This window comes from Lutzomyia longipalpis, chromosome 1, assembly GCF_024334085.1.
Source record: "Lutzomyia longipalpis isolate SR_M1_2022 chromosome 1, ASM2433408v1".
NCBI classification, from domain to species: Eukaryota; Metazoa; Arthropoda; class Insecta; order Diptera; family Psychodidae; genus Lutzomyia; species Lutzomyia longipalpis.
In genome coordinates, this window is record NC_074707.1 from 17,131,935 (window position 1) to 17,158,432 (window position 26,498).

At 42.4% G+C, this 26,498-nt stretch overlaps 4 protein-coding genes across 5 annotated transcripts in view; 2 read left to right on the forward strand and 2 right to left on the reverse strand.

Annotated features, from left to right (window-relative positions):
• LOC129794579 (28S ribosomal protein S9, mitochondrial) overlaps positions 1-24,797 on the forward strand; it is a 42,824-nt gene extending 18,027 nt beyond the window's left edge. For both annotated transcript variants that reach the window (XM_055835370.1, XM_055835360.1), the window contains exons 6-7: positions 22,554-22,716; positions 24,624-24,797. In XM_055835370.1, coding sequence (XP_055691345.1) covers positions 22,554-22,716; positions 24,624-24,715 — 255 coding nt within the window. In that variant the 3' untranslated portion in view covers positions 24,716-24,797. The remainder of the gene's footprint in view (positions 1-22,553; positions 22,717-24,623) is intronic.
• The window catches only part of LOC129794187 (poly(A) RNA polymerase gld-2 homolog B-like), a 255,708-nt gene that overhangs the window by 29,032 nt on the left and 200,178 nt on the right, over positions 1-26,498 (reverse strand). The window lies entirely within an intron of this gene.
• On the forward strand, positions 1,250-11,670 carry LOC129796859 (uncharacterized). Its single transcript, XM_055838984.1, has 4 exons — positions 1,250-1,708; positions 2,116-4,984; positions 7,480-7,643; positions 7,755-11,670. The coding sequence occupies exons 1-4, from the start codon at positions 1,587-1,589 to the stop codon at positions 9,640-9,642; spliced, it is 5,043 nt and encodes a 1,680-aa protein (XP_055694959.1). The 5' UTR covers positions 1,250-1,586; the 3' UTR covers positions 9,643-11,670.
• On the reverse strand, positions 24,793-26,442 carry LOC129794563 (probable arginine--tRNA ligase, mitochondrial). Its single transcript, XM_055835322.1, has 2 exons — positions 26,291-26,442; positions 24,793-26,232 (listed from the first exon to the last, which is right to left on the reverse strand). The coding sequence occupies exons 1-2, from the start codon at positions 26,336-26,338 to the stop codon at positions 24,817-24,819; spliced, it is 1,464 nt and encodes a 487-aa protein (XP_055691297.1). The 5' UTR covers positions 26,339-26,442; the 3' UTR covers positions 24,793-24,816.

Here is a 26,498-nt window from a genome sequence, read left to right on the forward strand (position 1 = left end):
GTTTATTTTTGCGCCTCAAAAGCCCAGAAAAATGCGACAAAAGAAATTTTCAACCTCTTGGTCATTGTTGATGGAGGTGAATTTGTAAATTTTCCAGTAAAATTTGTACACAATAAAATGAGATATTTAACGTTGCGTGAAAAAATTCAAGTATCGTGGAAATGTGTATATAATTCTCGCAAAAAAAAAAAAGATTATAAACGTACAATGTGGATGGGTCTAAGTGACGACCTTGTTTGTGAATATTTTCATATATTATTATTTTGTTAGGTACGTTATGCGGTAAAAAAACATCCATAAATTCTCTCAAGCTAAAATCTTGATGGAAATCACGATGGAAAAAAGTCTGAAAAAAAATTTATGATCATTTCCAAATTTGATGAATTTTCGCGGTTTGTGAGATGTTTTGGTGGTGGAAGACAGAAAAAATTGCACAAGATTAAAGTCGTGGGACTTGCAGTATTTTCGAAGAAGTGTTGAATGTTTTTTTTTTATTTATTATTTTTACATTCAATCAATGGATTTGGATGTTTTTTGGGAGAGATAAAGCAACGAATATGTTTCCAAGAATCCCCCCAAAAGGAGCTCTATACACGCGCTTTTTTTGTCACAACGCTCAAAGGAATTTATAATCACAAAATGTGGGGATTTTTCTCTGAGTCGCCAAAGGTGTGCAAAAAAAACGAAGCAAGATGAATTTAGTAAAAGTTTTATTACACCTGAATATGTTTTTATCGTGAAGGTGTATTTGTGGATTCTTCGGCAGCACAAATACAGCAAAGACAAAGTTTTTTTTTTGGTGGATTTCTTTGAGAAAATGGAAATAAGCTGAGAGGTCTCTCTGTGAGTGGCCCCAAATTGTGTGAAGCGGAAATTTTGCCGTGTGCTTATCCATTCAATCTCTTACAATACAAGCCATATTGCTGATCGTCCACGGGATGTCTCGCGATCGCACGAGAGGTAGCACTGCTACGAGAGATTTGCAAGAAATTTCGACTGCGACACCGTGAAAATTGAAACTATATGTATACAAAATACCTCTCTCAGGTGAGCCAAAAGGTGTGTATGGGAGATCCCACACCGGGCCAAGAGAATACGAGAGAGAGAGAAACTTTCAAAGGTGGAGGAGCTCCCCGTGCTGGCCAAAGCCCCAAACGCTATGTTCCCACATGTAGTGAGAGAGAATTTCAAGTGGAGCCTCCGTATATGCGAGAGTGTGAGAGCCCTGGAGTGGTCGCACCTAATGTGTCTGTGATCTCCAGCAATTGGTGTTTCAGTTGGAAGCAAACTCTGCTCTTGGTTGGATGCAAAACTCAAAAACTCCCCAAGACGTAAACGAAAGAAGAAGAGAGAACAAAAAGTCTCTATATACCATTGGCCCCAAAGAGGAAGAGTCAAGTTTTAAAGTTCAACGCGATCGAGGGCAAAAAGTTTTCTTGCACAAGTTCAAAGTTTTTGCGAATTTTTTTTTCGGGGGTTGTTGCAGTGAAAGAGCTAAAAGAGAAAATTTTTGTGGAAATTTTTGTTTTTTAAATGTGATATGAGAGTGATTTTATGATAGTGAAACGACGACGAAGGAAGCACAAATGGATAATCCTGCTTTTAGTGATGCCACGGCGGTAAATCGCCAAAAAATGCGAAGATTCTCCAGAGCTGCGAGTGTTGCGATAGACAATGAAGCTTCACCCTTTTCACCAACATCACCAAGGTGTGTTTGTGTGGGCTTTTTTTTTTAAAGCTATTGTGAACTTTAGATCCCGATTGAAAAGATCACCGGAGCATCGGAATTGATTTAAATGATTCGGTGTTGTGCAATATGCGATCATCATGCTAAAAGGGCATGCAATAGGCTGTTGCACGGGAGGGGAGAGAAAACTTCCTACAAAAAAATAAAACTATATTTTTCTCTCTATATCTCAAGATCATGATCAGTTTTTTTTTACCTTCCAACATGCGGTTTTTATGTATTGCGTTCACGCATAATAAAAAAAAAGATCAAAATCAATTTTATAGCTTTCGGTGATCGACTCCTGGGAATTCGGCGAGAATTTTGCCGTATTTTCCATAAAATCTTTTATTCTAGAAAGAATTTTTTGTTCTTTTTGCGCAAAACAGGTTCAAGACCGTGGCACCAACAATGATGGTGCGCTGGCGAAATGATCCTCAGGCCATGATGGAGGATCAAGGTGAGGGATTTGAGTACATGGAAGTGGGTCCATCACCCCCAGCTGAGAGTGCACCCAGTATGTATGATAGCTTCGAGGAACCCAGCACGGAGTTGAGTGTACAAATATGCAGTGAGACAATTCGTGGGAATCTTCTCGATCAAATGAAGACGTGCAATGGGCGAGTGAAGGTTCTCGAAGACATTGAGCAGCGTAGCATAACGACGGAGAATGCAGTTGAGTCATTTAGGAATGTGTCAAAAATTGAGAAGAATATTGCATTTCTCTGGGCGGCCTACCTCAAACGGTGGGACCTCCTCGAGGGACTCCTCGAGGCTGGTGCTGATCTCCACTACACGGACCCCAATGGGATTTCGGCACTCCATTTGGCGGCATTTAGTGGTTGTGTGAGGTGTACGGCTTTCTTGATATCGTGCGGAATTGACGTGAATCTCCAAACGAAATGCTACACGCCTCTGCATTGTGCTGCATTTGGGAATTCCCCCGAGACAGCAAAAATGCTCATCAATAGTGGCGCCAATATTGCAACGGTGACGGCAAAGCAGGATTGCGAAGAGAGTCTCCTCCACTGTGCTGTCCGTGCTAATGCCGTGGATTGCGTGAGGTTGTTTATAGCTGAGGGGGCTGATGTGAACTCCCTCAAACCCAATGGGACAAATCCCATACACTTGGCCGCCTATCTGGGTCATGTGCAGTGTCTCGAGGTGCTGCTGGAGACAAAGGCGGCTGACGTCAATATTAAAAATTGCATTCGCGATAAGGAATCCACGGCATTGCATCTAGCTGCCGATGAGGGGAATGTTGAGTGCATTAATCTCCTCCTTGGCAAGGGGGCTGATGTTAAATTGAGGAATCATCGGGGGTTCACAGCTCTGCATCTAGCAGCTCGATCAGCGAGCCTGGAGTGCTGCGAATCCCTCCTGAGGACAGGGAATGCTGATCCCAATGCGGAGGATTTTGATCACAGAACCGCCCTTCATGCTGCAATTGGGAAATCCGATCAAGCTCTGGATATTCTGGAGACTCTCATAGCTTGGGGTGCAAATATAAATCACAAAGATGTCTATGGGTTCACGGCTCTGCATCTAGCTGCTCTGGATGGGTTGGCACAGTGTGTGGAAGTTTTAATATTTCACGGAGCCGACGTGACGACAAAATCCAAGAAAGGAACTTCGGCACTGAATGTGATCACGCGCAAAACTCCAGCATCCCTGCAGATGATTAGTCAGAAGCTTGATGCGGCTATTACATGCCATCAGAGTCACGATACAGCTAACAGGGAAGTTGAGCTTGAACTTGACTTTCGGCAACTCCTGCAGTATTGTCATCCACGTGAAATTAGCTACATGAATACCTTTGTGGATGAGGGGCAGAAAGAATTCCTCCAGCATCCACTCTGCAGTGCTTTCCTCTACATTAAATGGGGGAAAATTCGCAAATACTACATCGGGCGTCTTGTCTTCTGCTTCATGTTTGTTCTCTTCCTCACACTGTATGTGCTCACGGCACTTGCTCACAATTGCTATAATAGCAGCAAAGAAATGGAGGAGGAGATTCAGGAGCAGGAGTTGTGCCAGAAGCAATCAATACTGGGGAATATGCTACGCAATAATCCCTTTGTGATTGAGATGCAATGGTGGGTACTCGTGGCCATAACAATAGTGGAAATTTTCCGTAAACTCTGTGGTATCAGTGGATTTTCCTCATTTCGGCAGTATGTGACACAATTTGAGAATCTTATCGAATGGTTCGTCATTGTTAGTGTCTTCGTCATTTCCTACATCTATACACATCGCACGTATACATGGCAGAATCACATTGGAGCCTTTGCAGTGCTCTTGGGATGGACAAATCTCATGCTGATGATTGGGCAGTTGCCTGTCTTTGGGGCCTACGTGGCCATGTACACGAAAGTTCAAGGGGAATTTGCAAAACTCTTTATGGCTTACTCATGCATGTTGATTGGATTCACGATTAGCTTCTGTGTGATCTTCCCATCATCGTCGCTCTTTGCAAATCCCTTTATGGGTTTCATATCGGTTCTTGTGCTTATGATTGGTGAGCAAGATCTCTCATTGCTAACAAATGATCCCGACGACAAGGATCCGCCGTTTTTGCTGGAAATCAGTGCACAGATCACCTTTGTGCTTTTCCTACTGTTTGTCACGGTGATCCTGATGAATCTCCTCGTGGGAATTGCCGTGCATGATATTCAAGCACTAAAGGTGTCTGCAGAACTTTCAAAACTCGTACGACAGACCAAACTTATCTCCTATATAGAATCTGCCCTCTTCAACGGTTATTTACCTGCCTGGCTGAGGAGATTGCTCCACAATACAGCTCTCGTCTCGCCTCAGGCTTATCGTGTGGTACTGTGTGTTAAACCCCTCAATCCCGGCGAAAAGCGTCTTCCCCGTGACATTCTCAAAGCCGCATATGAAGTTGGGCGGCAGAGGAAGCATTTTGGCCATACAATTTCAGCGCGAAATTCCACGGCAACGTACTTCTCCTACAAGAACCCAATAAAGTTGGATGCCAAAGTGGCCGAGGGAAAGCTCATGGTGGACAATAATAACGTCAATATACGCTCCGGGGAATCAGATTGCGGCTTTGAGACAGAAAGTATTTGCACATTGACAACAAAGGTGGAAGAGAGTGCGGAAAAGATTGAAATGCTCACGAATGAGGTGAAGGAGCTCAAAGCGATTCTGCATCAGAATCATGCACTTATTGATCAAGTGATGACACTCCTGTCCAAGAATCAGCACAATACCAATCACAAGAGTCATGGGAAGAAGTGATTGATCTTGGTGATCGAGACACAACCATTCAATGGTACAGAGACTGATTTCTCTTTTTCTCTCATTTTTTTTTGCAAAAGAAAAAATCAAAAATCTTTCTCAAAAGCGGGATTCTTCGGTGTCTTCGAATCATTGCAGCTTGAAATATTCCTCCAAAAAGTCTCAATTCTCGGACTTTTTGGCACTGCGAAGAGGAGGATGGACCAAGAGAAGAAAGAAGATGGAAAAAAATGAAGAAATATTTGTACATGAAAAGAATGTTGAATATTCAACATTTTTATTTTAAAATTAATGTGATAAACGGAATGTAATATTTTATTCTTAATGTAAAATCTCTGTAGATCTTACTTTTTTTGTGTGTATTAATGTATAAGAAAGGATTTATGTGAAGAGATGCAAAGAAATATACGAATGAAAGAATAATAAAAATAAATTGAAGAAGTTGGGAGGAAAAGGACAAAAAAGAGATTTGCCAAAATTGTATTTTTATATTGATGCCGATTTCTGAATTTATATTAATTTGTATTAAATGCTAATTTTTACTCTGTTAATGTTACCTTTGTCTTTTTTTCTGTGCAAAAATGTGTAAAGAAAAGCGAAGAAATTGTATAACAGGAAAATAAAATAAATGTAAACAATTTACAATTGCATTAAAAAATTTACTCCCTTATGCAAATAAAGACATTTTTTCTGCAGAAAAATGCGACTGTTAAAATATTTACTTATTTAATTTTCCTTCGCGGAGATTTTGTCACACAAGCACTGTCGCTCAGCGAGAAGAACCTGCATAGAGATATAATCAAAAAATCATAAATTATGTGTTTTGATTTTTGTTTGTGATGAATTTTTGCTACTGGTAGAGTACATAAAAAAAAATTTCAAAATTCCCACGACATGTGATTTCTTTTCCTAAATCTCTGTCATACAACACGCGGTCTAGCCACAATGTTAAATATTTAATCAAGAAGATTTCGCATACACAGGCCTGCCTACAGCGAGATTGCAACAAATTAAGGCATTTTTTGCAGTATTTTTTTTCGTACACGTACGTTCGCGCGCGGAATCCCCCACACAATTGATCATGATCCTCGCGCGGGCATCTTGTGTGTGACGCACAGAGATCATATGAGTTTGGTCTGGGCCAATTGAATGTGACAATGATCCCGCGTATATGCGGGGGTGTGGTATTGTGTGAGAGACTGCGAAAAAAAGTGAAAATTCGGACTTTTTGGGGCGCTATAGCGCAGTGAAAGATGATCTCTAATGCGATCATCAATCTCCAAAAATTATTATCATTCATCCGTCTAGGAGAAATTTATGCCACTTATTTTATTTATTTTGCTGAATTTTTTAACTAATCCCTGCGCGAGAACTTGCATAAGCGCAAAAAAATATTATCTTCTTGAGACAGCGACAAGGAGAAAACATAAACAAATTTGAACAAAAATGAGGTTCTCGTCCAAATAATCTACAATGTGGGTGATTTGATAAGTTTTTGGAAATTTAATTTAATTCAGAATTTTTTTTTGATATAGTCGAGTTGTCTTATGGAGTTCAGATTGAGCTTTCAAGTTTCTCTCATCGTTCTGGGAGTTGCAGAGCTTAAAATTATCTAAAGATCCTGTAAAATGAAGCATTTTGCTGCAAATATCCTTCTATACTCTTGCTAAATACCGAATTATCGATTTCCAAAAAAAAAAAAACAAAATAAAGAAGCTCATTACTTAAATTCGAACTTAATGTTCAAGTTCAATGTATGAATACTTTGATTGATTTTTAGTGTAATGATCAAAGCTGTAGCTTAACAATCTGACTTGCATGAGTTCGAATCTCAACAAATTTAATTTTTTTTTTACTAGTTTTCTTCTACTTAAGATTGAAAGGTTATTAGTTCTGATCTTATACAGACAGCTAAACTAAAGAATTAACATGATTATGAAATAAAACCAAGATTATCAAACAAATAAAAAACGATCTTGTACAAATTTATCAAATAACCTTCGCGAATGTCTGAAGATCTTGTGAGATTGCTCTTGAGAGGCTCTCGGAAGTATTTCTTGAGTGCATTTTCTTCAGTCAACGAGTGTATCTCGTGGTGTTTGGTCATTCATTGTGTATATTATTGTTATGGTTAACCACCAGCTTAAAATTTTGCGCTTATATTGCCCACTCCATATGAAACCCACCACTTGTATATCACCAGTGATAACAATTGTCTCTAACAATTCAATAATCACAGCCTCAAGTTGATTGCTATATATTAAAGTTTGTACCCAAAAGGAGGGGAGAGAACATCTTGAGAGCAATTTTGCAGTTAGTCTTTTGAGGATTGCTGGAGCGAGAGGATCGTATCCGTGTCTCACTGTGGAGCTCTCCCTCCACCCCCTCATATATGATTTCTTTTTATATGTGTACAACAAAAAGATATTTATAGTGAATCTCGTTGAAGATCAAGCGCGATGATGGTGAAATTATCTGTGTAGTGATTGTGGGTCCAAAGATTTCTCTTTGGTCAATTTATGAGGGTATACAGTGTGAAGATAATGGAAAATTCTGGACACAAAGAATCAGTGATTAAGTCAAAGCGTCGACGATCAACGCGAGCAGCCAGCATAGCTGTTGAGAATGAACACATTCCACTGTCGATGTCACCAAGGTGAGGGATTATTTGCGTGGAAGTTAGGACGACTTGTGGGGGTGGCAAAAAAAATTATTCTTCACAAAAAATTCTCAAGGGTCGACTTTTCTTCTTCCTTCTCTGGTGCAGATTCAAGACGATGGCACCGCAAATGATGGTGCGCTGGCGCAACGATCCTCAAGCAATGCTGGAAGAACAATACCCATCTGAGGGATTTGAATATATGGAAGTTGGGCCATCACCGCCGGCTGAGAGTGCACCCAGTATGTATGATAGCTTCGAGGAGCCCAGCAGTGAGCTGAGTGTGCAAATATGCAGTGATACGCTGAGGATAAGTCTCCTGGAGCAGATGAAGGTCACAAGTGGACGTTTGAAGCTCTTTGAGGATATTGAGCAGAAGAAGATCCTCAGTACGGATGTTGTGGATATTTTTGCAACAGCTACGAAAATTGAGCGGAACTTGAGCTTACTCTGGGCAGCATATCTGAGGCGCTGGGATTTGTTGGAGGAGTTCATCGACACGGGTGCCGATGTGAATTTCAGTGATATCAATGGAATATCAGCACTCCACTTGGCGGCATTTAGTGGTTGCGTGAAGTGTACAAAGTTCCTCGTGAATTTGGGTGTTGATGTGAATTTGCAAACAAAGTGCTACACTCCGCTCCACTGTGCTGCCTTTGGGAATAGCGTGGAAGCTGCTGGGGTACTCCTGCAGAATGGTGCATGCGTGGATATTAATACAAAGAGGCAGCATCTAACGCACAACTACGAGGAATCCCTCTTGCACTGTGCTGTCCGTGCTAATGCCGTGGATTGCGTTAAGCTCTTCATTGCATACGGGGCTGATGTGAATTCCGTCAAGTCCAATGGGACGAATCCCATTCATTTGGCAGCTGATCTTGGGCATACACAGTGCCTCGAAGCTCTACTCTCCGCCAAGGATGCTGATCCAAATATAAGAATTTGCATTCGCGAAAAGGAATCCACAGCTCTGCACCTAGCTGCAGATGGTGGGAATGCTGAGTGTGTGGCTCTGCTCCTGGCCAAAGGAGCTGATGCAAAACTGAAGAATCATCGGGGATTTACACCACTTCATCTCGCTGCACGAGCAGCTAGTTTGGAATGTTGCGAAGTTCTTCTGCGACTCGGTGGCGCAGATCCAAATGCTGAGGATTACGATGAGAGAACTTCTCTTCATGCGGGAATTGGGAAATCCGAGGCTGCTTTTGATATTCTTGAACATCTCATAGCTTGGGGTGCAAATGTCAATCATCAGGATGTCTATGGGTTTACGGCACTTCATCTTGCTGCCCTCGACGGGTTGGCACAGTGCGTGGAAATGTTGATTTTTCACGGAGCTGATGTTTCCACGAAATCCAAGAAAGGAACTTCGGCTTTGAATGTGATCACGCGGAAAACTCCAGCATCTCTTGCGATGGTTACACACAAATTGGATGCAGCTATAACACTCCATCACAGCCAGGATACAGCAAACAGGGAGGTTGAGCTTGAATTGGATTTTCGGCAACTCCTGCACCTCTCCTATCCGCGGGAAATAAACTACCTGAATACCTTTGTAGATGAGGGGCAGAAGGAATTCCTCCAGCATCCACTCTGCAGTGCTTTCCTCTATATAAAATGGGGAAAAATTCGCAAATACTACATTGGACGTCTTGTCTTCTGCTTCATGTTTGTTCTCTTCCTCACACTGTACGTGCTCACGGCACTTGCTCACAATTGCTACAATGGGAGTAAGGACATGGAAGAGACAATCCAAGAGCAAGAGTTGTGTCAGAAACAATCAATCTTGGGAGATATGCTGCGGAATAATCCATTTGTGATGGAAATGCAATGGTGGGTTCTTGTGGCGATAACAATCTTCGAGATATTCCGTAAACTTTTTGGTATCACCGGATATTCCTCCTTCCGGCATTACGTCACCCAAGCGGAAAATATAATTGAGTGGTTTGTGATAACCAGTGTCTTTGTAATCTCCTACATCTACACCAATCTGTAACGTGCGAAAAAATTTTGAACTTGGCTTTTGGGAGGTTAACTTTTATTCTGTCAAAATGTCTCCAAAACGACGAAGGAAGCCGAAGAGTGTGTGCATGATATATGTTCTTTGTATGTATTTGTGTGCTACTTTTAGTTATAAATTTTCCATCCCCACAGGGAACGAAGTTCAGTCTGGAGTAGAATTCTGTCCAGTGAGATCTACAAGAGTGTCGAAGACGCCGGGAGTGAATTTGTGCCTTCCCCGGAACTGCAGCATCTGTGTCCCGCCAAAAGAAGACGCCGGAAGTGGAATTGTGTCGTCCCAGGAATTGCATCAGCTGCGTCGGAGAGATTCACGCCAAGGGAACCCGCCAGGAGATTGGGGAGAATCAGTTGGAAGATTTGGCGCATCTCACAGGCTCGAATCGGACACAGAGGTCGGTCGTCAATTGCCGCCTGTGTCTGGACGTTAGATTGCCAGTCTTACTGGCAAGGAAAAGTGCTTTCCCCGGTCGCCAATAGCCGGAAGCGTCAGCAGGACAAGGGAAGTATTCCTCTGACGAGATATTCAGGTCGCCAATTGCCTGAATCCAGCACATACGGGCCCCGTGGAAGAGCCAAAGCTCACCTGCCGGTCGTCAATTGCCGGATTTGCCTGGGAACATCTCTATCGCCACCTTTGGTGCGCGGAGAAGTCTGTGGCCTGGTCGTCAATTGCCAGCGCTCATAGAAACGCTATCACACGGTTCCTCAGGTGAGCCAGATCTCACACAGCGAGAATTGAAACGCACCCACATATCCTGTGAGGGAAATATTGCACAGAAGAAGTCAGCAGGCGAGCCCCTGAACGTCGGTGGAGAGTAGGAGATCCCCGAAGGAGATCACAACAGCAGCAGGAAGAGAAACCACCGTAGATCGAGACACCCGCTGGAGAGAATCCTTTTGTGAGGAGAAGAAGAGTCAAAGCCCTGTAACCTGAGTGAAGAATAAACTACCCCCTGAGCTAGTCGAGGGAGGGTTTTGAATCTTATATGGCGCCCAACCACCGCTGGAACTCACGCAAGTAGCCCTAAAGAGTATCAGTGTTGCATAGAGTAAAATTATAATTTGATTCATTGGAAAATTCTGAAAATTCCCATAAAATTTAGCCTTTGCTGAGGAATAAGTAAAATTGATTTTGTGCCGTACAAAAATTTGTGAAGTTTTGTGCTTTGTCTCCTTGCGATTCTCAGAAAACCGCAACCCCCAAACAATAGGTATTGAGCGATCATTTGGGGGCCTTTGTGCAGAAATATATTTTGGCCATTGTCGGCGGGGATACCTTTGAAGTTTCCCTTACGGATCCCGCTATACATAGCACAAGTAGTATTGGGGAGAGCTTTTCAAATATTTTTTGATGGTCAAAAATTAAAATTGCCTTTGCAAATAAAATAATTTTTTGATTTTGGCAACTGCACTTTTGCAAAAATTTCTTTTTCCGGTCACCTTGATCAAAGTCTCAATTTGGGGGTTCTCTGAAAGTCATTTGAGACTTTTGAGATCCATCCGGGAGTTTTTCAGAATCATCCGGGAGTTGTTGAAAGCCATCCGGAGCTTGGAGAATTTTTTTTTCTTTTTCTCCGATTTTTCTTTTTTTTTTTTGGGAAGTGAGGAAATCCCCTTCCAGGATATTGATTTTAATTTAGATTTCAATTCAAATAATTAAGAGTTTCCCTATCTTGGCATTTACTGTGGGGCATGCGCTGTGGGCTTGGCGGGGGCAGGTGCCCTTTTATTTTTTGCTCCTCGCATCTTGCTTAGGCAATCGATTAAGCGGGTTGAGCGAAATTTGCTGGACCATTTGTGACCTGCCTTTCTCGCGTGCTGCGTCCTGCGGGCAATGAAGGGATAAGGGAGATTTCTCTAGTCTTTTTTGGAGAAAATTTTCACGTGTAGCTTGCATTGCTCACGTTCTTTGTGCTGAACATTTTGTATTAATTTAAGATTTGAGAATATTTTATGGATTATTTTGATGGATCCAATAAAAGGAAAATATATAGAAAAATTATTTTTGGGATTTTTCTTGATTGGGGATTGAGTTTGGTTCTCCCTTTGAAGGTTTTTTTTTCTTCGATTTTTCTTGAAAAATTTCTGATTTTCATTTCGATTTTGTCAATATGGTCGGGACGCGAAAGAATCCCTCCGGGAACCAGCCACCACCAAGTGCTGTTGCACAGCCACCACCCAGTGCTGTTGCACAACCACCACCCAGTTCTGTGGAACAACCACCATCCACAAGCCAACAGCCACCAACTGTTTCGGTGGCCAGCACACCACAAGAATCAAGGATTCCGCGAACTCCTCTGATGGGAAGTGGTCGTGGGATTGCAATCAATAGATGGGAAGAACGTTTCTTGCGATTGGAGCGAGAGTGCGAGGAAAACAGACACCTTGTTGAGACCTTGGGAACAACCACCGAGAGGTTCTTAAGGCAACAGGAGGAAAGGAACAGAGAGATGTTTGAAACCTTCCAAGGAAACAGCGACAGGATGAATCATCAAATGAACACTCTGGCCTCCACAATGAACACCTTGGTGGACAAGATGTCACTACTGCAGTTCCATAATGCTCCTCAAGTAACCCCCAGAGCTCGGCACGAGCAAACGCCACAACTTCCGCGACTCCCACGCGCGGGACCTTCGAGGAATTTTGCTGCGAATTTGAATGCTGCGGCTCTGAACACAACGACATACCATTCTATGGAAAGTATTCCTGAAGAAATGGGAGCTGTCGGTGGACAGGATGTGCCACAGGATGCTGGCAATCCACAGTCGGAAGTACAATCTCAGCCTAGGAGCCTTGATACATCTGTGGTGACCACTGTTGCTCCTCCAGCTAGCAATCTCACCACCTTTAAACCCATCCCATTGAAGGATTGGGGGATCACGTTCTCTGGTGATCTTAAGGGAGCACGCGTTGGAACATTTTTGCGTGAAATGGAGAGAATGGCTAGTGCGCAGAGAGTGGCAGCTGATTCGGTGTTATCAAGTGTGCACTTATGTTTGTGTGGTGATGCATTAAGATGGTTCAAGAGTTGTGAACTTTTCTCAACCTGGGAGGACTTTTCGCGTGCAATAAGAACCACCTTTGATAGGTCTGATTGTGATTTATCAGTGCGTAGGAGATTAGAGGACAGAAAACAACGTGAAGGTGAACGAGTGGGTGTGTTTATCGCGGATGTGCGTGCATTGTTTCGTGAGTTAGATGTGCCATTAGATGAGAACACGCAGATTCAGATGATTCGTCGAAATCTCGCCCCAAGGATCAGGGAATCAATTTTATTGCGGGAGTTTACATCTGTGTCTGAATTAGAAAGTGCTCTCCGTGTGATTGAAAATAATATGCTTATCGCGAGTGAGGACTCTGCGCGTCAAAGACAATCGCGCATCAATGCTGTGGAAACAGTGAGAACCAATGATCCTCCGCGAAGGAATAATCCTCGAAACAACAACAGGAGGAACACTGATCAGAACACCCAAGCCACTCAAAGACGTCCACAGGCTAATTCTTCCCTGTGTCTCAATTGTTACATTGGATATCATCCTTTAGATCAATGCACACAGCCTCGCCGTGCGAGGATCATATGCTATGGTTGTGGTGCAGCCAATGTGACGAGGAGAGATTGCCCTACATGTTCGGGGGAAGGATCTCCGGGACACTAGGAGGGATGGTGGACGCCGGTATATCACCTACAATCCCTCAAACTCCAAAAGAAAAGCACAAGAAGATGAATAAACACAAGAAGAACCCCAAAGTTGTCGATAACATAGATGAAGATTTGGATATTGTCGATGAATATATTTTTGATGAATTTGAAGCATTCGCGGTGGATTTTCAAAGTTATTCTGCAGTGGACGAAGAATTAGACCGCGTATTGCAGAAAATTCCTATTTTTGAGGATGTGGAAGAGGTTAATGGAGTTGATTTGTCATCTTCTGGTGAGGAAGCACTCAATTCATCTGTCTCTGTTACAACTCTGGATGTTATTAAATCAGCTGGAGAATATACATTGATAGATTTTGCTGCAGATACAATGGGATGTGCGGATTTAATCGACTTCAGTGAACCCCTTCCGATTTTTCACCCAAGGATTGCTCAGGATTTCAGCTGCAGTGTTGTCACAATTTGTGAGGTGGACGACAGGCCGTTAGGCACTCCTGATGAGGATGATCGTCGACCTTACGCCGCGGTGAGAATTTTTGATCGCGATGTGATTGGACTGCTGGATAGTGGAGCAACTCACACGTGTTTGGGAAAAGGATCGGAGGAATTATTGAAGGGAAGTCGTTTAATATCTCGTGTAGCATCAAAATTAACTTTTGTCCGAACTGCAGACGGCAGCATGCATGAGTGCACCGAACTCGTCGATGTTCCAATCACCTTTGATGGCAGAACACACCTTTTACCTGTCCTCATTGTCCCCGATTTGCATTCGCCATTGATTCTGGGAGTGGATTTTTGGATGAAGTTTGACGTGAGGATAGTCAAGCCAAATCCACAGAGGTGTGATGCTTTAAGTCGACATCCGGTGATTCTCAGCAGCGAGGAACGCGCCGGATTAGATGAAGTTATCCCTCAATTTCCCATCACCACGGAGGATAATTTTGGACGCACTCATCTGATCACCCACAAAATTGATACTCTCGACAACGCACCTGTGCACCAACGGTGTTATCCGGTTCCAACCCACCTGATGAAGGCTGTGGATGTGGAATTGGATCGTCTGCTGAAACGTGGCGTGATTAGGGAATGCGAGCCCACTCCGTGGTTGAACCCGGTCACAATTCGCGACAAGAAGGATGGGCGGATTCGATTTTGTTTGGATGCGCGAGGATTAAACAATGTCACCGTGAGGGACACATTCCCCTTGCCCCATATTGAGGCGATTTTGTCCCAGCTGTCTGGCACGCAGTACTTATCCAGCATTGATCTGTCAGAAGCATTTTTCCAGATCCCTTTGGATCCCCAGGATCAGCAGAAAACGGCCTTTGCGTTACCTGGAAGGAAGTTATATTGTTTTCAACGAACTCCTTTTGGGCTAGTCAATTCTCCCATGACTATGGCAAGGTTGATGTCACTGGTGTTGGGGCATGATCTGGAGCCCTTTGTGTATTATTACCTGGATGATGTGCTGGTCGTGACACCTGACTTCGAGACACATGTGCGGATGTTGGGAGAAGTTGCGAAGAGGCTCAAAGCCGCCAATCTCACGATCAATTTGGCGAAATCAAAATTCTGTGTCCCCGAGTTGAGCTTTTTGGGATTAACAATTTCTTCAGAGGGAATCTCTACCAACACAGAGAAGATTGATGCCATCATTCAACTCACCCCTCCGCGCACGGTGAAGGGACTCCGCCAGGTAATTGGAATGATGTCCTGGTATCGCAAGTTCATCCCAAATTTTTCAACCACCATTCTGCCCCTCACCAATCTTCTCAAAGGAAAACCCAAATCAATTGAGTGGTCACCTGAGGCTGACCGTGCCTTTGAGGATCTCAAGCGTGCCCTGATTTCCGCGCCTATACTGGCCACCGCCGATTATTCCAAACCCTTCCGAGTGAAGACAGACAGTAGCGACTTCGGATGTGGAGGCGTTCTCGTGCAGGGGGAGGATGATAAGGAGCGGGTAATTGCCTATATGTCGAGGAAGTTCACGGCCGCCGAGAAAAATTACACCACCACGGAGCAGGAGCTTCTGGGTGTGCTGTACAGCATTGAAAAATTCCGCCAGTATCTTGTGGGGGCCCGTTTTGTGGTAGAAACAGACCACTCAGCATTACAATGGCTGTTGAGGCAGAAGGAGGCTCGTGGCCGTCTTGCTCGCTGGATATTGAGGTTGCAAGAGTTCGATTTTGAGGTGAGACATCGGCCAGGAAGAGAAAACATAGTCCCTGATGCTCTGTCAAGATGCTTCGACATCAGCTCCGTCGCCCAAGTTCAGGACAAGTGGTACAGTTCCCTCTTCGAGAAGGCCACACAGACCCCTGAGAAGCTTCCCGATTACAAGGTGGAAGATGGAAGGCTGTATAAGCTCTGCAGAGTGCTCAACGATGTGGGTGTGGTGGAGCATCGGTGGAAGTTGGTGGTTCCCAAAGAGGATCGCGTTGATGTGATGCGGAAGTACCACGATGAGCCAAGAGCTGGACATTTTGGATATTTCAAAACTCTTAACCGTATTTCCACCCTTTATTATTGGCCAAAAATGAGAAAGGAGGTCGGCAAATATGTAAAGGACTGCCAGATTTGCAAAGCCTCAAAAGCCCCAAATGTGCCTTTAGCTCCCCCTATGGGAAAATTTGTGGAGGCAACGAGGCCCTGGCAGACCATATCTTTAGATTACATTGGTCCTTTAGTTAAAACCTCCAAAGGCTATACTGATATTTTAGTTGTGGTGGATAGGTTTTCGAAATTTGTCCTGGCTTTTCCTTTAAGGAATGCCAAAGCTCCACAGCTCGTCGGGGTGCTTGAGAATCGTGTGTTTTGTGTTTTCGGCATTCCCCAAATCATTCTTTCAGATAATGGAGTACAATTTGAGTCCAAATTATTCAAATCCTTCCTCCAAGGATATGGCGTTCAGCATTGGAAAACGCCACTGTATCATCCCCAGTCCAATCCCACAGAGCGTGCAAACCGTACTTTGATCACCTCAATGCGGGCTTATATTAAGAAACACCACAAGGAATGGGGAGATCATATTTATCAGGTTCAGTGTGCGATGAATTCAGCCATACATGAGGGTACTAAAATGTCGCCCTATTTTATAAATTTTGGGATGGAAATGATCACGGACTCAGATCAGTATTCTGTGGTAAATATCCGACCTCCTCTGGGTTTGAAGGAGAGATTAAAACAGTTGGGAGATGCCCGAAGGAATGTGGGTCCTCGATTGCGCCAGGCGCACCAATCTAATGCTAAGAATTATGATCTCCGTAAACGGGTTCATTCTTTTAATGTTGGAGATATTGTGTGGCGCCGAAATTTTGGGCAATCTGATCAGGCTAAGGGCATCCAACATAAATTTCTTCTCTGGGTCAAATCCAAAGTAATCTCAAAGCGAGGGGATACCTATGAATTGGAGGATGTGGATTCGGGAAGAATTGCCAGATATCACAAGAAAGATATAAAGCCTAATTAAACACAAGTCACAAAATATTATAAAATCCTCCAAGGGATTTTATCCAATTTATTATATTTTTGCAAATTGATTTCAATCGCAATTAGGTGGTTCTCAATTTTCTTATTTAATGCATAACAAAATCTGAGCATAAAATTTATCTTTCAGCGATTTCGCATCGCAACAAAAGGGATCTGAATTTATTCAGGAATGTCTTTTACACCCTTTTGCCAAGACAGCAAGGAGCTAAGGAGATCGAAGCATGTTCCTCATGGAACTTGGTTAATACCGCTTCCATTTACTCCCTCTTTGGTTTTCTTTTACATGGTAATCCGGAAGAAGGTATACGGATTATTCCTTCTTTACGCTGTCACTTGATCAATGATGGTATGAAATATTGTTTTGGGAAGATTTTTGTATGAGCGCCTCTGGGAAGGCCACCCATGAGATGACGCACGTACCATGGAGCATCCTTGGTCATGAGTCGCGTCTAAAATCCATTGGAGTCAAGTCTGCTTTTAAATAGTAGAACTCCCTCGGATGGCATGCGCTGATTCAACGCTGAAGACGTTTGTTCCTTGTAATTTTTCCCTTGCACTTTGCAAAATCCGCTTATATCCTTCCTTCCTATCCCTATGAAATTCATGCACAAGATGCATAGGACCCATCCCACCTATAAGTAGAATCAATATCTAATCGCATTCACGTCTATTCCGCGTTAGAGAATAACTTGAAAATACAGAAGGACTTCCTTACTTTCGTTGCCTCGCGACCACCTCCACTGGTAGGGCAGAAAAGTGTCATCCAAACCCATACTTATTCGCGTGAGCCCATGGATGGATTGCAAAGATGTGAGGATGGCGGACCTCCAAGGTTGTCTCCTCCTTTTTATTGGTGCCCTCTGACGGGGACCTCAAGGCAGGGAATCGTCAAAAAAAAAAAAAAAAAAAAAAAAAAAAAAAAAAAAAAAAATTGAGGAGTTGAGGAGGAGATGAGCGGCGAAAGAGAGAAGAGAAGAGAAAGGCAAAACAGGAGTCAGATTGACAAAGAGCCCAATGAAAGGGGTGGTCCTTTACACCAACCTGGGATAACTCTGCTTATGAGCCTTTTGCTCAAATGGTGGCGGCGACTGAGTTCACATCCACCAGTACGCAATCTCACGGATGGAGCCGAGGCCCTGAAAAGCCAAATCTTCATCGAAGGTTCACCCCGTTCGTGCCCATGTCTAAATTCCACCCCGTCTACGTTTTTTGAAAAGAATGAGAGAAAAGTACTTCGGGGCCTCCGGGTGAGCTGGAGATTGGTGGAATAAAAAAGAGGGTAGGGGGGCCGGTGAAATGCCGAGGGGAGGTGAACTCAGTAAAAGAAGAGAAGGAGGAGAGAGGAAAGGAGGAGAGAGAAAGGAGGAGAGAGAGAGGGAGGAGAGAGAGAGAAGGAGGAGGAAAAAAAAAAAAAGAGAGGAAAAGAAAGAGAGAGAGAAGGAGGAGGAGAGAGAGAAGGAGAAGTGGTATAGAGGATTCCTTGCCAAGAGGCCTTCTGAGGAGAAGTTCCTTTAGGGAGTTGGTGTCAGCTGCGAAGGGACAACGGACGAACGGACTTGTATGAAATCTTAAGCCTACGTGCGACTTATGGAGCGAGGAGCCAACGAGAGGTGCCAGCCTTGGTTAACGTAGCTAGGATCTTTCGCCCTTTTTGCGCAGTCAGAAGTTCATGGTATGAAAATTACCCATGAGCCCCACTTCTACGAGTTTGCGAGAAGACCAGAGAATTGTTGGGAGAAAGTCCTGTCTCACCATATTCCCTGCACAGACAACTTCGGTTGCGGTTGGTAATTGCCTGTAGGAAATAATGGGTGGCATAAAATTATGATGGCGAATCCCAATTTCTTTGGAAGCTCTTGGAGCACAAATTATGGAACATTATATATTAATTATGTTTTTTCTTACAGCATAATTGCGCCCATAACTGACGGTGATGCATCGCGTTGCGAACCACTCGTTAGTTCGGCTGCCAACCAATTTATTTTCTTAAAGTAAAGTTGATACCTTCAACGAGACGCCCAAATTTGCGAGAACTTTATTGTTGCACACTATGAATGACCCAAAATCTTATCTTGAGATATCGCTGTTCGCAATTCCTTCATAAATTAATTGCTCAGGGATCACAAGATCGAGGGATTCTGATGTTGTGGAGCATAAGGGGATCTAATGAAAGCTCTGGGTTGATCTTGAGGGAGATCACAAGACATTGTCGAGGCAAGGTAAAGGAAGAGATACCTGCTGGGACGGAGGGAAAACTTCCATGGGAATCACCAGTCCTGTGGGATGAGGACATCTGTGGAGAAGTCTTGAGAGGACTCGTTCATAAAACTCCGCAGGGCCTGACCAGCCATTCTTTCGAAGCCCTTAGCCCTCGCACATTGAATTCAGGATAATCTTAATTCTTATAAAACCCCTTAAAATATTCCTATACATTTGGTGTTGGTAAATTCAGTTAATGTAGTAAATAAGCCTTTAATCTTAAAGCATAAATTTAAAATTCCTTATTTAATGAGGTGTTGGTGTTAAAATTCATATTCCATTTCTGCACACTCTCTTTTCGTTGGGACATGAAGGGGCCTCCACGTTCATCCCCTTTTCTTTTTTTTTATCTTTTTTGTTTTCTTTTCACAACTTATGGGTGATGTAACGTGCGAAAAAATTTTGAACTTGGCTTTTGGGAGGTTAACTTTTATTCTGTCAAAATGTCTCCAAAACGACGAAGGAAGCCGAAGAGTGTGTGCATGATATATGTTCTTTGTATGTATTTGTGTGCTACTTTTAGTTATAAATTTTCCATCCCCACAGGGAACGAAGTTCAGTCTGGAGTAGAATTCTGTCCAGTGAGATCTACAAGAGTGTCGAAGACGCCGGGAGTGAATTTGTGCCTTCCCCGGAACTGCAGCATCTGTGTCGGACAGCTTCCCGCCAAAAGAAGACGCCGGAAGTGGAATTGTGTCGTCCCAGGAATTGCATCAGCTGCGTCGGAGAGATTCACGCCAAGGGAACCCGCCAGGAGATTGGGGAGAATCAGTTGGAAGATTTGGCGCATCTCACAGGCTCGAATCGGACACAGAGGTCGGTCGTCAATTGCCGCCTGTGTCTGGACGTTAGATTGCCAGTCTTACTGGCAAGGAAAAGTGCTTTCCCCGGTCGCCAATAGCCGGAAGCGTCAGCAGGACAAGGGAAGTATTCCTCTGACGAGATATTCAGGTCGCCAATTGCCTGAATCCAGCACATACGGGCCCCGTGGAAGAGCCAAAGCTCACCTGCCGGTCGTCAATTGCCGGATTTGCCTGGGAACATCTCTATCGCCACCTTTGGTGCGCGGAGAAGTCTGTGGCCTGGTCGTCAATTGCCAGCGCTCATAGAAACGCTATCACACGGTTCCTCAGGTGAGCCAGATCTCACACAGCGAGAATTGAAACGCACCCACATATCCTGTGAGGGAAATATTGCACAGAAGAAGTCAGCAGGCGAGCCCCTGAACGTCGGTGGAGAGTAGGAGATCCCCGAAGGAGATCACAACAGCAGCAGGAAGAGAAACCACCGTAGATCGAGACACCCGCTGGAGAGAATCCTTTTGTGAGGAGAAGAAGAGTCAAAGCCCTGTAACCTGAGTGAAGAATAAACTACCCCCTGAGCTAGTCGAGGGAGGGTTTTGAACCTTATAAATCGTACGTACACCTGGCAGAATCACATTGGAGCCTTTGCAGTGCTCTTGGGATGGACAAATCTCATGCTGATGATTGGGCAGTTGCCTGTCTTTGGGGCCTACGTGGCCATGTACACGAAAGTTCAAGGGGAATTTGCAAAACTCTTTATGGCTTATTCGTGTATGCTTGTGGGCTTTACCATAAGTTTCTGCGTGATCTTCCCATCATCGTCGTCTTTTGCAAATCCCTTCATGGGATTTATCACAGTACTGGTGATGATGACGGGAGAACAGGATCTTGAGCTTCTCATAAATGATCCCGATGGGAAAGATCCGCCGTTTTTGCTGGAAATCAGTGCTCAGATCACTTTTGTGCTCTTCCTGCTATTTGTCACAGTGATCCTCATGAATCTCTTGGTTGGGATTGCTGTGCACGATATTCAGGGGCTGAAGAAGACTGCTGGATTGTCTAAGCTTGTTCGTCAAACGAAACTCATTTCGTACATTGAGTCAGCTCTGTTTAATGGATATCTGCCAACGTGGCTGAGGAATCTCCTTCACTACACTGCTCTTGTGTCGCCACAAGCCTATCGTGTGGTGCTGTGTGTTAAACCCCTCAATCCCGGGGAGAAGCGTCTTCCGCGGGATATTCTCAATGCAGCGTATGAAGTTGGGCGGCAGAGGAAGCATTTTGGGCACACCATTGCACCACGATCATCAGCAGCGACGTATTTTTCGTACAAGAATAAATTCGACAACAACAACAGTGCCATTGTGGAGAAGTCAACGGATTCAGATTATGGATTTGAGACTGAAAGTATCTGTACGCTAACAACGAAAATCGAAGAGAATGCCGAGAAAATTGAGGCACTAACAAAGGAAATTCGTGAACTAAAGACAATCATACATCACAGCCATGCGGCAATTGATCAGCTTCTGCAGAATATTCAGAACTATCAGAAAAATAATCGAAAATGTGTGTGAAATGATCTACAAACATCACACACATCATCATTTACTAAACTATTCTTTTGGTATATAAATAATATTATATTTTGTATATTATTGTGATATTAATTTAATATGTTACCAACATGTGTTATATATGTAATAATTATATTGCCATACAGAGACATTCATAAAAAACAAGTATATGAGATTGTAATATCAACTCCTATTAAATGGCCTGGAAAAAGAGTTATGCAGTGTGGCGAATAATTTGATGTCTGCTGAGAGGGTAAGAAAACTGGAGCATGATACGATGATTCATGTTTTGAATGAGAGGAAGGAAAAAAAATAATGTTATTAAACTACGCCACAAACACCTGAACTTCTAACTGTCTCAAGGTTTAATAGGGCTCCTCTATTAGTTTTGCTATTTTGTGCGCCTCTCCCGTGGGATGTGTGGAATTTCTGTGTCAAAGTCTCTCGTGTGGAGCAGGGCGTTGAGACAATGCCACACCACCATGTCATTCTCAATTGACTCTCCCGGCCACAACCACCGTTTGCCACGGAAATGGCATCTGAATGAGTAATTTTGCTGCCATTTTTTTCTGCTCTGCACAATTTTTCCCCTCGCGCGTACCCCCGCTCCCCAGAAACGCAGGGCAAGTCATCCCAGCAGCTGGATGAGAAGAAGGAAACTTTCTTTCAACATTTTGCGCGTTCCACAAAATTCCAATGGGCCACACAATGGTGGTGTGTTGGTGCGCGCGCGCAAATCTGTGTGACGATCATTTGAGTTGGGAGTTTTTAGAAGTTTTCAACATTCAAGGTAACGAGTTCAATTACAAAATGTTATTCAATTCAATTGAGTCTTTTGTATACTCCTCTGGGATGCCAGTTGTGAGTTTGCCACTCCATTATCAGAAGCGACGCTATAGAAGTGCCTCCTGATTAGTTTATTGTTGGCATGAGAGACTTGCCCGAGCCACGGGATTCTTCAATTTTCATGCGGATTGCGACCAACTTGTAAATGTTTTCTCTAACTGATTGCTGGCATGACTTCCGATCCCTTTTTTTTCTCAAAATCTCCTCTACATCCTGTGACGTCTTTTGCAATGTTTTTTTATCATTATTTTCAGGTGATCTTCCCGCTGCTCTTCACTGATACCCTGGGCAAGGTAGACGTGGAGGCAACTGTTGCAGGTGGGGGACCATCAGGACAAGCTGGAGCAATCCGTTTGGGCATTTCTCTTGCACTCCGGAGCTTCTTGAGTCCTGAAATTGTGGAAGAAATGCGACTTGGTAAGAATTTTCTCTCATTTATTCATCAAACTTTGCGCAGATTTCAGGGAATTAATTATTAATCTCATATGCAAATTAATTAATTTTTAACAAGCAAAAAATATAAATAAATTGTCTATTCATTGAAATATGAAAGATTAATCTTGAACTTTCACTTTACCCCAAATTTTTTTTTGTTTAGACTTTTATTCATTCGCATAGGAAAGTTTAAGATTATATACCTACTTGAAGAAAAAATTCAATTGTACAATAAATGTTGTGGGAATTTTTGCATAATATAGGTCACAATTGGCTTTATTACATGTTCCAAAATTCAAATTAAGAGACATAAAATGGAATGTTTGTATTGAAGAGAAATAATTTCAAAGATATTTGCTTTTTTCTAGCTTGAATTTTGCAAATAAAATGCAAATTAGTTTGAAGAGAGAATGTTTATTTATAATATTAGTTTAAAAACAAAAGTATTTTTATTTACACAAATATTTTGCAAAAGAATCTTCTTTTAGAATTTTCAGAAAAAAAATATTTACGTAATTTTGTAGCTAGAGTTTTTATCAAATTCCAAAGATCTGGAGGCTAATCAGTGTGTTCTTATAAATGAATATAAAATGAGTTTTGGACATTACGTATGCAAATGGATGATTGACGTAAATCTATTCCATATTATAAAAGTGATCGTACATTTGATGCGGTCAGAGACTCATCCAAACGTAACGTAATTAAATTCAACCCATGCTCTTACAAAATTTGAATGATTTTATTTTAATCGTAATTTCGGAATTTTAAAATAAATTAAAAAAATATTTAGTTGATCTTGAATTTGTGATATGAACTTCTAATTTTTTTTAACACATTTAAGTTCTGTAAAATACACTGAGAAATTATTTATTACGCGACGTGTAATACAGGTAGAAAAAAATGTTACCCTGCTGACACATAGAACTCTTAGAATCCTGTTGTGTTTAATAATTTTAATACAAGAAGATGCTTTCTTATATATTTAATTCAGAGTTAAACACTCAAGGAAGAGCTCGTAAAACAGGTTACTTACTAGCGGAACACGAAAGGTGTTTATTCAATCTCATACGAAACATGATATCATTCGAAGAAACAATCGGATACAGCATAATTTTGTAGAAATTTAAAAAGATTCTGAATTGTTAAATAGTTTTACAATTTTTCTCTATGAAAATAAAAAAATGAATGAAAATGCATACAATGACGTCATTCTTGTGCTTTTTTTCGGTTGTTTGAGGCATGAAGCATACGCATTGAAGTTTCGTTGATTCAATTGTGCAAATGCTTCATGCATTCAATGCATTAAAATCTATTTTCTAAGAGACAAATGAAAACGCAATTATGACGTCATTGTTTGCATTTTTGGACATTTTTTGATGATTTTTTTCCAATTATTAATTATAGAATTTTAATTCTTACAAATGAAAAGTTTTCTTATTATTTTTTTATTATTCTAGTGAAATTATATGCGATCTTATACATTGAATAAAGGACCCATATATTGATGAATAAGCTCCTTTTTATTTAAAATTTCTCACCAAAATTCAACAGAGGGTGGTTAGAGAAATTATTTTAAAGGAGTTAATTTTTTTTTAATTCAAAAAACATAAAAAAGCGTTTTAAGTTGAAATTTTTTGAGTCAAATTAGTTAAAATTTCTTATTAATTCTTTGACCTTAAGAAGATCTTTAAAAAGACTTTAAGACCTACAAAATCTTAATTTTTTTTAAACCAAAGTTAGAGAACTAGCAAGCCGGCTGAAAGTCTCCTCGCGCAATACACTGAATTGCGAATGAATCGAATGAATTACAAACTATGTGAACTTGTTTAATGTCAATACTAATGCTCCCCCCATTGTATGTACTTACTCACCTATTTTCTTTCATTCAGCTGGACTTCTACAGATTGACTATCGCACACGAGAGCGGAAGAAACCAGGTCAGGAGGGAGCTCGGCGCAAGTTCACTTGGAAGAAGCGATAGACTCTTGTATACAATTAAAGTTTTTTTTTGTATATCTTCAAGTGGAGATTGAAGGAATATAGTTAATAGTCTCTATATAAAATTGTTGAAAAGACTTTTATTCACATACGATCGAGTGGGGTTAGCCCTAGGATGCGCATACCACGCGACAGTGTACTCCGGGCTGTGTTGAAGATCAACAATCGTTGACGTTTGAGATCGTTGCTGGGCTCGTGCTTGACGCGTGCCGTCTTTAGGCATCGACTGACTGTGCTGCAGAGCCCAAAGAGATATTTTACAAGTATGCAAGCCTCGAGGGAGTCACGTGTGTTCTCGAGAACTCGGGGGAATTTATCAATTTCCCGCAGAATGTCCTGGCAGAGGGTTTGCGGGAGGACGTGTGGATTGAGGGATTCATCAGCTTCTACTCCGGCCTTTTCGGCGAGACTAAAGAGTCGACAGTGAGTATATTGCAGCATAATTCCCGTGTATCCTTCCACTTTGAGGGCATTATTCCAGTCAAATGCGTAGTCTCTTTGCCTTTTCTGCTTCAGATCATTCACAATGACGGCAGAAATGCCCAGAATGTCCGAAGATCTATCACTCAAATCAGTTAGATTTACTTTTGTATTTGGAGATTTTAGCTGCTTTTCCTTCATTATTGCTCTAGCTTCGTTCAGGATGTCTTCTAGGAATACAATGTTGCCCCGCCTGGTGCTCATGCCGTGAATTCGTCCAAATTTAACATGTCTCAGCTGCCGATTAATGCCCATTTTCTGTGTCACGTGGAAAAGAGCCCTGAAGTGATCACTTTGGGCATTATCAACGATGTAGAAGAGTTGGGAGAAATTGTGCTTCCTCTCGCGATCCAGCACTGCTGCGATATCACGAGCGAGGTACAAAGTTGTCCCATCACTCTTCACAACAGTCACCTTCTTTCCATCAACATCAGTAACTTCCTTTCCATCGGATTCTTTTGAAATTATGCCCTTTTCTCTCAAAGCGTTGAGAACAGGCTCAATATTTCGTCTCCTGTACATTGATTCCCAGTCGTACTGATCAAAATGTACCCCGAGGCGACTGTAGACCCTCCTCAGTTCATTAACAGTGAAGTCTCGGTATTGATTCCACTTGGACAGATCATCAGTATCCTCCATTTCCATTCTTGAGAATATTTCTCGAGCGTTTGCGGCAATTTCTTCATCTTCTTTGGCCTTCTCATTGGCAGCCACATAGGCTTGATAGAGTTTCTTGATGGGATCACTTTTAAGCTCCTCATCGGGAATCTTAAGGAGATCTACTCCCACTTTCAAGAGGCCAAACTGTGTACCCCAATCTCCGAGGTAATTTATCCTTGTTACAGGATGTTGGAAGTCCTCAAAGAGATTCGCCACGAAATTCCCAATTATTGTGGACCTCAAGTGACCCATATGGAAGGGTTTGGCAATGTTTGGTGAACTAAATTCCACAAGAATCTTCCCCGGTGGATTTTCTTGCGTTGACATTGTGCGTCGTGCTGCCAAGATTAAACATCGTCTCTGTTGGTAAATTAAGCAATTAATTTCTTAACTTTAAGTGAAATTAGATAGTACAGACCATAAATGGTGAGGAGTGATGGAAAACTCGGCGGATTTTATTGAACATTGGTGAGAAAAATTGATTCCAATTTGAGGCACTTTTGCACAATTTGTTTCGAGGCTGGAAAGCTCTGACGGCGAACTGTCATCGGATGGGCTACTTCCAGTGGAATTCAGTCGGCATTTTCTCTTGGGTTTGAGAATCTCGGCGCGAGAGAAATAGCCGA

What these genes read in the sequence shown, in the direction of transcription:
- LOC129796859 (XM_055838984.1), top strand. Translation starts at nt 1,587, where the DNA reads ATGGATAATCCTGCTTTTAGTGATGCCACGGCGGTAAATCGCCAAAAA. An exon ending in TTTTCACCAACATCACCAAG is followed by an intron (nt 1,709 to 2,115) that starts GTGTGTTTGTGT and finishes TGCGCAAAACAG; the next exon opens with GTTCAAGACCGTGGCACCAA. An exon ending in CCACTGTCGATGTCACCAAG is followed by an intron (nt 7,644 to 7,754) that starts GTGAGGGATTAT and finishes TCTCTGGTGCAG; the next exon opens with ATTCAAGACGATGGCACCGC.
- LOC129794563 (XM_055835322.1), bottom strand. Translation starts at nt 26,338, where the DNA reads ATGTTCAATAAAATCCGCCGAGTTTTCCATCACTCCTCACCATTTATG. An exon ending in ATCACTCCTCACCATTTATG is followed by an intron (nt 26,233 to 26,290) that starts GTCTGTACTATC and finishes ATTTACCAACAG; the next exon opens with AGACGATGTTTAATCTTGGC.